Source organism: Alligator sinensis, unplaced genomic scaffold (genome assembly GCF_000455745.1).
Source record: "Alligator sinensis unplaced genomic scaffold, ASM45574v1 scaffold888_1, whole genome shotgun sequence".
Taxonomy (NCBI): domain Eukaryota; kingdom Metazoa; phylum Chordata; order Crocodylia; family Alligatoridae; genus Alligator; species Alligator sinensis.
Window position 1 is genome coordinate 311,107 of NW_005842533.1, and position 13,067 is coordinate 324,173.

At 48.6% G+C, this 13,067-nt stretch overlaps 1 protein-coding gene across 1 annotated transcript in view; it reads right to left on the bottom strand.

Moving 5' to 3' along the window:
- KLHDC10 (kelch domain containing 10) overlaps nt 1-13,063 on the bottom strand; it is a gene marked incomplete at its 5' end in the record, with an annotated part of 32,955 nt that extends 19,892 nt beyond the window's left edge. The window contains one exon of the mRNA XM_025213489.1: nt 12,964-13,063. Coding sequence (XP_025069274.1) covers nt 12,964-13,063 — 100 coding nt within the window. The remainder of the gene's footprint in view (nt 1-12,963) is intronic.
- Nucleotides 13,064-13,067: the final 4 nt, after the last annotated feature.

Consider the following 13,067-nt stretch of genomic DNA (forward strand, 5'->3'; position numbering starts at 1 on the left):
TTTGTCATCTGTCATCGCTGAGAACAGTCTAGATGCATCCTCTTTCAAGCACCAATTCAGGGAGTTGAAGGCTGCTATTAAATCCCCTCTTAGTCTTCTCTTCTGCAGACTAAGCTAGCCCAGCTCCCTCAGCCTCTCCTCACAAGTCACATCCCCCAGCCCCTGAACCATTTTCATTGCCCTCCACTGGACTCTTTTCAATTTGTCCACATCCTTTCTGTCATTGGGGGACCCAAAACTGGACACAGGACTCCAGATGTGGCCTCACCAGTGCTGAAAAGAGGGGAAGAATCACTGCCCTTGACCTGCTGGCAACGCTCCTATCAATGCAGTCCAGTATGCCATTAGCCTTCAGCCCACTGGGCTTCTCACAGGTCCAAAAATTTGGCAGCAGTTGTCACTCCCCTACTGCCCAAATTTCTATACCTGTGGGCAGCCCAGCAGAAGGCATGTTAGAGCACGCATGTGGGGCTGGAGTAGTGTGGAGCCAGACCCTGGCACGCAGGGCCAAGGCAAGGAGGCACAAGGCCTGATCCCAGCATGAAGCCCCATTCTGGGCACATGGGACCTGGCCAGGACCACCTGGGGCTCAAACCTGCATACAACCCAAGGGATCCAGCCTGGTCCTATGCATTCATCTGGCCTGCAGGCCCAAAATGTTGAGCACTGCTGCTTTAAACTAGTTAGCTCTATATAGCAGAGAGCTGTTAGTAGAGTCCACTCTCATTAGAGTTACCATATGTCTGGGTTTTCTCAAGCATGTCCTCTTTTTTGGAGCCTCCGATCTCCGTCTGGGTGGTTTTTAAAAATATGAACAAATGTCCGGGATTTTGCTCTGCTCAGCATCAAAGTTTTTCCCGGTACTTCCTGGCTTGCCTTAGCAAGCAGCTGCTTGGGGCTGGGAAGAGTGCAGGGAGGGCAACTGCGGGTAGAGGGAGCCACGCACGTGCATGTAGCCGGCATGCAGCCAGGGAGGGTGGTGGGAGCAGCCCCAGCAGCCGGATGCAGGCAAGTCTATGGGGGAGCAGAGGTTGGAGAACCATGGCTTGGGGGACTGTGGGGATGGGTGGGGAGGGCAGTTCTTGCTGGCACTGGGGGAAGCTGCCTAGAGGCTGGGGCTGCAGCAGGGCGGGGGGCACCTGCCCCTCCACCGGAGGAAGGGGAGGGGGGCCCTTTTGGGGGCTGCATAGCTGGGCAAACAGCAACAGAGCCGGTGCTCTTGCTCGCAAGGATGGGGCAGTCGGGAGATGCTGCGGGGAGCAGGGGGCTGCAGATCAGGGTGAAGGGCACCAGCAGGGATGGGGGGTGGGCTACTGTGGCTTGGGAGTGAGGGGCAGAGGCAGAGACAGGGCACTGGCATATCACCACCTCCCCCATAATCATATACCCCACCACAAGTGTCCTCTTTTTTGAAAGGGGACAGATGGTAACCCTAACTCTCATAAGATGCTCGGTTTGAACTGGGACCTCTGGGCACCACAAGAACATGACCACTTCCCCATCCAACTACAATAACTCCTGGCTTTAGGCTGAGAGGGTCACTAACGCCTCTTCTGTTCCCGTCAGTGACTATGCTACAGAGAGCAGTGCTCTCGAAGGTGAAACACGGTTATTTCCATTTGTATAAATTGATAAAGCTTATGATACACACAACCCCTCTTATGCTGCTTAGTAGTGCCTGCCAAATGTGTGTGAAGCCCAGGCCTTCAGAGAGAGGATCGTTTCCAGGCCGGGACGCTTAGGTGACTGTTCTTTGCATTGAGAGCAGAAGGCGCTTATACAAACACCCGGGAAGAGGTGGAACGACACATCCTGTTGTAATAAGACATGGCATAACCATGCTGTGCAGGGGAGAAACCAGCCCTCTTTGGGCTCACGTATCCAGGAACGTTTCTGAAAGGCAACACAAACCAACTCAAAGGTGCGACTATAAAGCCAAATAGCATTAAGTCTTTGTTTAGATAAAATGGACCTTAATTCACTTAACCTTCAAATCACTTTGGAAGCATGAAGCTTAATTTAATAAAGGCCACTTTGGGTCTGAATAAAAGAGCATCTACACGGGGCTGAATGTAGTTTAACTAGTTAACTTCCAGTGCTTCCCTGTAGACAGGCCATTAGAAATACTTGTATTGGTCAGAGGAGAGCAAGTCTATCTTGAAGTTTTTAAGCAGAGATTTAAAACTCCAGTAGAAGATATTTGATTTAATGTTTCAAATTTTAACTCCAGCATCTGCACTATGCAAGGAGATCATATCGAGCACATTACTAGTGTTGCTGCAGTTAATATGATCATAGGAAGCAAAGCAAGCTAGGAAGTAAAAGAAGAGAGAAACTCCCAAGTGTGGCAGGAAACTTGTATTTGGCAGCACTCTCCCCTCTCTCCACATTAGTAAAACCAGTTGTTTAAACATCTGCATCTACTGTAGACAGAATAGGAGTTATGTACTAAGAAAAAAAAAATCTCTTGCAACTTCAGGGCTTGGCCAAATTCTGTGAATACTCAAGGGATTTTTCAGGTTTGGCTTCCCAGTCCTAAACCTCCAAAGCAAATTTCGTTTTGCTTAAATAAAAGCATCAAATAAAATAAATACAATACAAATAAAAATATTATTTGCCGAAATAAAATAAAAGCAATTAGCTTTCAAAGGATCAGAGGCCAGACAGGCAAGCCAATGCCGAGACACTGCCACGTGGACAAACTGCTGAAGGCTTCCAAGTTGGGACTAATCGGGTCCCTCTGCCGCGATGCACAGCCACAATGAGAAGCTGGCTGGATTTCCTTCCTCACGCTTCAAGCGATCTCTGTAATTTTCCCTTCAAACCTGACTAAACTTCAAGATGCAAAGCTCCCGACTCAACCACCGAACGCCGGCCAGGAAAAACTGCAGCAAGGAAAACTTCAAGAGCAGCAACAAACAAAGGCATTTCCCATTTTATTGTCCTCTCTCTCAATGCCAGGGTAGAAATGCTGGCACCCTGATTTATACGTAGGGCAGGAGCTGCCGTCCAAGCCAACAACCTCCCCACAACTGGAGCAGCAGTAACGGAGGTTGCTTGCTCAGAAGTACCTGAACTCGGAGGCTCCCAACCTGGTTCTTGCACATACTGAGGACGCTCCCACGCTGCTTGCAGCCAGAGAAAGATTTGTTTTCTGGTGACATGTATTTCTCAAGCTTCACGGGGTGAAAGAATAGCATAGCCCAGAGTGTGTTATTATCCAAGGACTGGGGAAGGTTGGGGGCAGGTGCCCTAGCCCTGTCATTTACTTCCTGTCGTGAAGAGAAGCTTAAAGTATATTGTCGTTTTGACACTGAAGCCCTGATATCCATTCAGCGTCCCGTTCAGGGGCACGGCCTACCCAAAAGGAATAAACCAGGCATTAACTCACACGAAGTGAGAAGTCTAAACCAGTCATTTAAAAAAAATAAAATAAAATAAAATGGTACAGAAATGAAATCACCCGACCTGGAAAGGGCTCTCAGAGCAGAGAGAGGAATCAAATTGGGGCCGATTTTCTTTTGAGCACAGCAGCAAAGGACACATTTAAAGGAGATCCATTCTTATTTTCCCCAGGGTTAAAGCAATAAAGTTTTCCCCAGCATAGGATCATATCGCTTTGGATTGCAGTGTCCATTCGAGTTTACCTTAACCCCCAAAGGAGTGTATGATACTCATCTATGGACCTTGAAAGCACTAGTACAGAAGCATCTTCTGAAACTGGAAACTCAGTTCTGAGGTGTCCCCCATCAGTCCCCAACCTTTAGACTCGAGACCCCTTACACTTTAGATCCCTCATTAGACTCAAGGCCCCGCTCAGAAAATGCCACTTTTATTTTCACTGGGTTTTTTTGACTACTGAGAAAAGAGCAATTTTTCTGTTGCAAAGAACTCAGGAAGACATCAGGTCAGAACGTTTTTGACACTATTTGAAATCTCTGGGTGCGTCCAGGTGAGTGGACACTTGTGTCACCCCAAGGACAAATAGCAGCGGCACATAGTTACGCCGCTGCCACTTGTCCCCAGGAAATGCCCGTGCATGCGTGCTCTGGCATGCAGCAAGTTGCCCCATGTGGGGTAAGGGAGGCTGGGGCTAACACCTGGATGGCCCCAGCAGCCTTACCTGGGGACCTGTCAGGGCTGCAGTGGTGCACGGAGCCTGGCCAGGCTCGGTTTCATGTGGCACATACTGCCGCCATGTGCGCCACCCTACCTTTGTCAGGCATTTTTTTTTATACCAGGATCTCCCACAGCAAAACAGCAGCACGGTGATGCCTGCATGTGCAGCACGTGCAGCTTGCGGTGCCGCAGACAGATCTGCAGCGTTGCATCCCACATATGCACACTCTTCTAGACTCATCCTCTTGTGAATCACGTTTGCACACCTAACAGCCAACATGGTGCGGCATCCTGCAACACCCTTAAAAGGATCTCAAAGCACCCCAGGGTGCCATGACACCCTGACTGAGAATCACTGTTCTCTGTACTAGACACCGACACCTGCGTGTGGCTCGCTTTCTGTCGACTGCGTGCATGTTTCAGACAATTCAATGTGCAAAATGAAAAGACTATAGGAAACGTGAGTTGGCTGCAGCCTCTAAGAACTGCTGGGAGGGGAGGCAAGGTGGGGATATTTTTCAGTCCAACAGTGGTTAGCACCTAGTGCAGGGGCTGGCAATTATTTTGGGCAGAGGGCCGCTTACTGAGTTTTGGTAACCCATCGAGGGCCGCATGACAGGCAGTCCAGGGCAGATAAATATTAATTTTTTAGGGGCCCCGCAGGCCAGACAGAATGGCTTGGCTGGCCACATCCGGCCCCTGGGCCGCATTTTGCTCACCCCTGACCTAGTGGCTGTGAAAGATCTTTCCCATGAGATGCGACTTCGTGGCAATAGGATCCTTCAGAGTGCCTGGCTTCACAGCTGACTTGACTCAAGTTGGCCTAGTTCCAGCCAGAGCAGCCATCCTGCAGTGCAATTCTCCACCTCCTGCATCCACAGTGAACGTGCATTTACTCTTGTGGTGCTACACTTCTAGGCAGCAAAACCTAGAGCTCTCAGTACTGCAGCAAGCAGAGCTGCTGAACAAAAACTTCCCCATTAAGCTGGGGGAACTCTGCCTTTTCTGGGCAACTAGGGGAAAATGTTGGGAGTACACCAAGAGACAGGCATGCATGTGACACTGGGCCTTGTCTATGCTACCGTGATCAACTCAGCAGCTCACAAGTTAGAGCCTATACCCCACCACAGGCCGGCGGATTCAGATGAAAAGCGCTACCAGAACAAGATGAGACAAGTTAAGGACAGTACTTGATTTAAAAATCTACGCAGCATAAGCTGCCCTTGTCTCTAATTCTCAAGGAGAATGAGGTGATATCCATGTTCTTCAAATACTGACCCTACCTAGAAATTAAGCGCATGAGCGCAGCTTGCTATTCTCTACCAGTTTTTCAAGCCTCAAATGCTTGAGAAGGGAGGATGGCACCCTAAATATGGAGAACCCTGGAAAGTTACTGGAAAATAAGTGCCAACGCACAGTTCAGAGATCCATGATTAATTACTGCCAAATTATAAACAGAAAGGAAAAAAAACCCTCTTCAGAAATGAGTAGAAGGTACATAAAGCTTCTGTGGTCTTGGTACTCATTAAAAGATCATGATAGGCATCTAAAACTTTTACAGCTGATGAAATTAATAAACCATTTCCTAACCAGTTGTCCAGCCCCATGTAATCTAGCCCTGCTCTACTGAGTGGCTTGTTCAACCAGGATAACAAAGTGGCAGTTATGCAATGTGTTATCTTGATGATTGCTATCAGACATCACCACGCACAGGGAAACAGCTGTGTTTTAATTTCTGCTGGATGTTCGTCCCAAATAAGCAATGCAAAGCAGAGCCACACACAGGCATCCCCAACCCGGGCAGTCGCTGAGGCCCAGACAGAAAGGGGGCCCAAAAATGGTGCTTATTTTTCATTGTCCGATGACATTATCATTATCTCTGGCAAAGGGAGGGCTGATAATAAAAGTTCACCCAGGTCCGTCAGGAGTCTAGCTACAGCCCTGATGCAAAGCAATGTAAGAAATGGACCCAGTGGTGTAAAACTTGTAACAAGTTTCTGAAGTTCAGGTGCTGCCCTGTAACATTAGTTTACACCAGTGTCTATCCTTTCTCTGTCGTTACTGGGAAATGAAGGGTTTCTTAAGCAAAACAAGAAAATTGCAATGAAACAAAGGCCTGGAAATGCAGCCCTTCAATGGAGAAGCCACACAGGTGCAGGCTCTTGAGACTGTATTTGGCAAATGAAACCATTTTGAGAGCTTTGAACAAAGCCAGCAATGTTTCCTCCTCGGTCGGATGGAATGGAGATTCCCACGCATTTGAACTGACCTGAAAGGGATCAATAGCCAGGCTCTATTCCAGTTTAAGCATTCAGTGCTGGCAGTGAAATAAAAGTGGGGTTCACATCTTGCCGGTCTAGAATAGGACGACGCTGCCAAAACAGAGCGCCAGAATTTAAAAACAGGCTGCTGGACGGCGCTGAAAGGCTGCATGTACTGACAGGGAGCATTCACGCTCAATTCCAGGCCTAGAAAGCATTTCACATCTCGCAAACCTTTCCAGCAGTCCCATTTCATCCTCTATAACCGTTTATCTCAAGCTGAATCTAAGATAACAAGGAATACGGACCATTAAGGGAACTTGAAAACGTGCCATGGTAGGGCCCATGCAGATAGGTTCAGGACTCTACCTAGACTCCTAGCAGCCCCAGGCAAATGTTTAGTATCGGGCCAGTGAAATAATGATAATAATAATCAGACAATGGAAAAAAAATTACCATTTTCGGGTCCCCTTTCTGTCCAGGCGCCAGACGGCCCATGCTTGTGTCTGGCTCTGGGTAGGTTTCAGGACAACCTGAATGCAGTTCTGCAATTACATTCCATGTGGTTAATAAGCCATTTCTAAGCACAGCCAGAAATCCTGTCCAAATTGCACGCAAGTCTCAAAGTCATCTGGATTGAAAGAAGCCTCAACAGGATCATTTAAAAATCAACCCCCTGCAGTGGAACAGGATTTGGTTATTTCTGGAGCGTGACAGAGCTGTCCAGGTCTGGCCACGAGGGGATGGCACTTCCACCTGTTCCTTCTTTCTGGGTTCTCCACGTTATATAAAGATGCCCTCATTACTCCTTTCTTCCCCCACCCCATTTCTCAGTGCTCACAATGCCAGGTTCCAGCTTCCTCCCCATGCTGAAGGACTTCGCTACAATCTTTGCAAGGGGACTGTTTCGAAGGCTAAGCCCAAAGCTTCAGCTCCCCACAACCCCAGCTACAGGGTAAGTCAATCCTGACTTCTGGGGTCTTTCTTCAGTAGCTAGGACAATTTCTTCAACAGTAGACAAACAACATCTATTTGAAACTGTTAGTTCAAATTCATTACAAAGGATCCAGAAATGCCCACAGTGGGATCTTGAACATGGCCTAACACTCAGCTCTGTTCTCCACCCACTCCCTTTCACATCATTGAATGGTCTCCTCTGTCCACAGCGTGTGTAAGGTGTCAATCACTGTCATAGCTGATCAGCAGATCTCTGAATTTTGCCTCTCTAGACCACAGAAATAAGCCTATTCAGTCTGCTTCCCAAAGGTCTTCATTCTCCAAGCCTTCTATCACAACCAGCTATCTTAGTACCACGATTTTAAAAACATATATGCAGGAACTTCACATGATGAGCAGAACAATGACATGATTATAGCTACGTAGAGGACAATATCCCAATGTCCAGACTAAACAAAACCTGTCAAAATAAGGCTGACAAACTATTTGGCTTGGCAATAGCCACACACAAAAAGCTTCCCAATACAGTATTTGGAACAAAAGTCTCTTTTTGTCTAAATTGCAGCTTTCAGATAGCAGTGCGAGAGGGAGGAGAACTTCCAGCTCAGAAGTTCATCTCATAGGTTTTATTTTATTATTAGACATGCAATACTGTCTACTTTTTAAAACATGCACAGAATAAATTACACAGCCCCAATCCACCTGCAAAAAGAAAAAAGAAAGAAAAAGAAAAGCAAGAAACAATGAATAAGAAGGGACACTGCTTGCTTGCATACTGTCACAAAACAGATGAGGAAAGTGTGTGATGCTTAGCTGCAAAAGAAGTGACCCCTACCCCAGAATAAATATACCAAAAATATGCAGGACTACATTAGAATTTGTAGAGAGAGTCAAATAATTTGTATAGTGAATGTTAAACCTATCATGCAAACAGAGATGGGATTATAAACCCAGTTTTCCTTTTGGCACAGAAAGAAGCCATGAAAGATTGTGAAAATATTTCTGGCTTGTTATTTCTTTTGATTATTTGTGGTTTGTTTTTGTTGGGTTTTTTTGGGGGGGCGGGGGGGTTGTCAACCTATTAGAAATTCAGCTCTCGTCTGCCCTGGAAGGCTACTATGACCGATAAATTAGCAGAATGACATCACAAGAGAATGAGAGCTGAGCAATGGAGAGGGGAAGATAATTTTAGGTTAGACCATTTAAGTGTCTGGTGCATTAATTTCCATTCACCTCCAAAGCCCGGTGAAAGCACAAGTGGAAGCGTCAGCTCAAGATGTATTCCTACACCCAAGCAGTTTAGATGCAAGACCTCGCCTACCCAAAACCCAGCCGAGAAATCACTGGACACAGGGGAGAATGTCACTGCCACTGCCAAACCTTGACATCCTTGATGCTGTTAAAGCAGTGGTTTTCCATCTCCTTAAACTCAGGCTCAAGGCACCCTTCAGAAAATGCTGTCTCTGAGCTTTCACGAATTTCGCGACTACAGAAAAACATCAGAGCAATTCTTCTGTAGCAAAGAACTGAGAGAGACTACAACCGGTCAAAGTGTTTGAGACACTGGATTCCTGTTTGAAACCTCTGGGTTTACCTTGTGAATTGTGTGTAGGTGTTTGCACACCCACCAGCACTAATACTGTGTACCCTTAAAAGGATCTCTCAGTATCCCCCAGGTGCTGGAACCCTGGTTGAGAATCACTGTGCTAAAGCCTATCCTCCTCAAGCACATGCTGGAAGCCCTCAGCTCTTCTTTGTACATCACGGCACAGCAAAAAGATATATGAAGTTTATCATTTCTTTCCCAAGACACCATTCCTTGTTAAAGCCATCAATGCAACTTTTTACTATTCTCATATCGACTGAAACACTTGCTTTCTTAATGCGAGGACACAGGCCTGAATCTGGCAAGAGATCGTCGAACAGCTTGTCTATTTTTTTTAATTATATATTCCCCTGCCCACAAGTCATTTTAAGTTTCAGTGCATGTTACATCAAAGACTTCTTTTCCTCACAGAACAAGTTATTTTGGTCGGAGAAGGCTTGAAGTAGCACCTATGCAAGATGATGTTAGGAAAGAATATTATTCCATTTTCCATGGGAAGAAACTGTCAGTGAGAGACAGTTATTCAGATAACTAGTTAGTCTCCAAGGTGCCACTCTGCCCTACTTTCTTCCTGAGTTCAGACTAACATGTTTCATCTGGGGAGAAGTAACCAGCGACATGAATACAGGTTAGGAGCAGATGTCCTGGCCAGCACAGTGGCTGAAAGGGACCTCTGGGTTACGATTGATCACAGGATGAACATAACCCGCCAGCACAATGCTGTAGTCAACAGAGCTAAGCACACTGGGATGCATTAGCCAGTGCGTTACGAGCAGGGCTAAGGAAGTGATGCTTCCTCTCTGTTCGGCGTTAGTGAGACCCCAGCTGCTGTACTGTGTCCAGTTCTGGGCACTGCACTTCAAAAAAGATGTGGAGAATCTTGAAAGGGTGCAGAGAGGGGCCATGAAAATTATTAGGGGCCTAGAGGACAACCCTTGAGGCAAGACTAAGGGATCTGGGATTGTTCAGCCTGGGGAAGAGAAGACTGAAGGGGGACTTGGTGGCTATCTGTAAATATGTAAGGGGTGAATATTGGGAGCTGGGAGAAAAACTGTTCGCTAGGGCAGCCCAGGAGCATTGGCCATACACTGAGAGGATGGTTTCAGGTTGGATGCAAGGAAGAACTTCTTCACAGAAAGGGTGAGAAGAATCTGGAATAGACTTCCCAAGGAGGTGGTGCAGTCTCCAACCTTGGAAGTCTTCAAGAGGAGACTGGACAGACGCCTTGCTGGGATCATTTGATCTCTGCAGTATTCCTGCCCAGAGCAGGGGGGTTGGACTCGATGATCTTTCGAGGTCCCTTCCAGTCCTTAAATTCTATGATTCTATGAACATGGCTAATCACCTCTATGACAGGGAGAAATTAATTCAGTTTACCATGATCATATCAGGAATGGCAGAAGGGGTTATAATCGGTGGTAAGAGGAGGAAAAGAACCATGCCAAGTATCAGAGCACATTCACCTTTGTCATCTTAATCTCATATCTTGCAGTTTACCAGAGGAAAAGAAAAAGAAAAATCCTCACTGACTCTTGGAAGTAGCACAGGGGTTCCCCGAGAGTGAAGAAGAGTTTGGGACCTCTATCAAACACACCAGGTCCCAAATAGTGCTAAGAACCCTTTGGCAGGGTTTCATATCAAGGATCACAGCACAAAAAATAAAAAGAGGATCATATTGCATTCTTTGGAAAGACGCCAGGACAATTATACTGGGAGGGGGCTGGAATTTAAGGGCAGAGAGGAAAAGAGCCAGCTAGGTGGATAGGGAAGCACCCCAAGCAATAGTGACATACCAGACATGCTAGGCTGCAAAACACTATAGTAACCTACTCAGACTGCACCTACAATCACCAGATATTTATGCAAGCCCAAGCAACAACAAAACAGCCCCACATGTATTATCATCACACAAAAGTAAGATGGCATTGAGCAAATTGGGAGAGAGCACAGCCCTCGGTCACCTAGCCGGTCTTTCCACAGGCTCTAGGAGACAAAATCCAGCAGCCTGCATTCAGGTTTTCATCAGATGTTTAAAAGCTTAACTTCAACATCAACAACAATCAATGGGCCCAGCAGAAACGCGCCAGGAGGGCGTACTGCCAGCCATCAGATAGAGCTGACTTGGCATTTGGAAAAGAAAGGATAAAGCTAGCGCTGCATGGCTGCGCAGCAGGGGGCCTTGTTAAGGAACGGTAGAAAGATGGCAAATCTCCTTTATAAAAAATATAGGGGAGGCCTCCAGAGGAGGGAGGAGGAAGGAAAGTCTCTTACAATCATGTAGTGGCTCTGAGGAGCAGATCCAGGTGGATGCAGTGGTGCAGCTGCACCCCTCCCCCCCTTTGATTCCTGCTCCACCCAGACTTTAAAACCAACTGCCTGGGAGGGGCAGCAGCATTTCTATTCAAGCAGCAGGGAGGGAGTCACTTGACTTCAGGTCTCATGTCATCCCTCCATGTCCCCCATTCATGCTGATCTGTCCACTTCACAGGTGTTACCAACCCTCTCTCCAAGGGCTTAATGTTCCACTATCAAACTACCCTTTCCTCTGCAAGGTAGCTGTTTGTTAGCCATTCCCAGGAATGCCCCTTTTCTGTTTCACAGCCCTACAGCCTGTCTCTGGCTCTCGCTAAAAACCCTCAAACTCAGGTATAGTCAAATTAACTCAAGGTGTAGAAATGACTGACAGTGAAGTATTGGAGGCATGGTCACCACACTCAAGAAGGCAAAATTCTGTTTTATGAGATATACATTTAACTGTAATGACTAGGGGACTGATAGCACAACTTCTTTTTGACTACTTTGACTCTTATTGTGCCTGGTGTGCGTGGGTTTTTTTAATTAATAGCTACGCTAGTAAACTGGCACGCATTCCAATAGTTATTGCGGTTTTGCTTTGATCTTCAACTGAATGACAAAGCGCTGCCGCCCCCCCCCCCCATGAATAACACTTTTAGTTTCTCTTTCATTAGAGGAAAAATGTCTTGTGTTCTAGGCAGCCATGGGACACACCGTCTGCACTGCCTTTTCCCAAATCCTAGCTCCGCCTGTGGCGGCTTCACATTAGCCTGGGTCTTGGCATCAGCTGAAGGACGAAGGAGCCTTGCCCTACAAGGTGCTGCATCCTGGGGGTGTTGTTTGTAGCCTCTCGTCTCCCCCAGGATCCTGCTGGTCAGGTGCCTGCAGCGCAGCCCATGGGGCCTGGGCTCAGGGCATTGCCACAGCTCTACCCGCCTGGGCTCACGGGCCCTGGAGCTGTGGCAGCTGCTCCAGAGCACATCCCTGGTACCTGCAGGGCAGCGCCTGGGAGCGGCAGGGACAGGGGCAGACCCCCACAGGTGATGCCCCTCCGCAACCAGCACCTCCCCCATGTTGGGGGTGCAGCAGGGGCATCGCCTGCTCACATGAGGGGATCCAGGACCTCCACCCCCAGCAATTGGGCTGTCCTAGTGGGGGGCTGGGAAGTCCAAGGACCACCCCCCCACTTGCAGGAACTCAGATGCCCCAAGGGGGGGATCCAGGATCCTCCCCAGGGCCTGATGTGCCCCATTAAGGGGGTTATCCAGGAGCCCCCACCCCCATGCAAGGGGCAAGGAGGAGCTGAGATGTCCCCTGTGACAGCAAAGAGCACGTGACCCCCCAAAACTTCCCTAGCAAAGGCCAGACTGCGCATGCGCAACACTGGAGCGCACCCCACGGGGATGAAATGCGCATGCGCCCTCTAGTGGGAGAGGCGCACACCACCTGCAGCAGAGGGTAAGTGGTGATGTGCGCATGCGCCCCCTAGTGGGAGGGGAGCACACCACTTATGGCAGAGGGGGCGTGGTGGAGTGCGCATGCGCCCCCGTGGGCAGAGGGAGTGCGCCCCCTGTGGGAGGGGGAAGTGAGCATGCGCCGTCGTGTGGGACAGGGAGAGGCCCCCGTTGGGGGGGCGAGTGCGCATGCGCCCTGCTGTGGGAGGGGGAAGGAGGGACCCCGTGAGGCGGAGGGGGAAAGGCCCCGCCCCGCGCCGCTGGGACCCACCTGCGAGCTGGGGCCTGCCCGGCAGCTGCACGAAGCGGTTGAGGAGCCCCCCGGGCGGCCCGGGCCCGTCACCGCTGCCCCCGCCCGCTCCGCTGCCGCCGGCG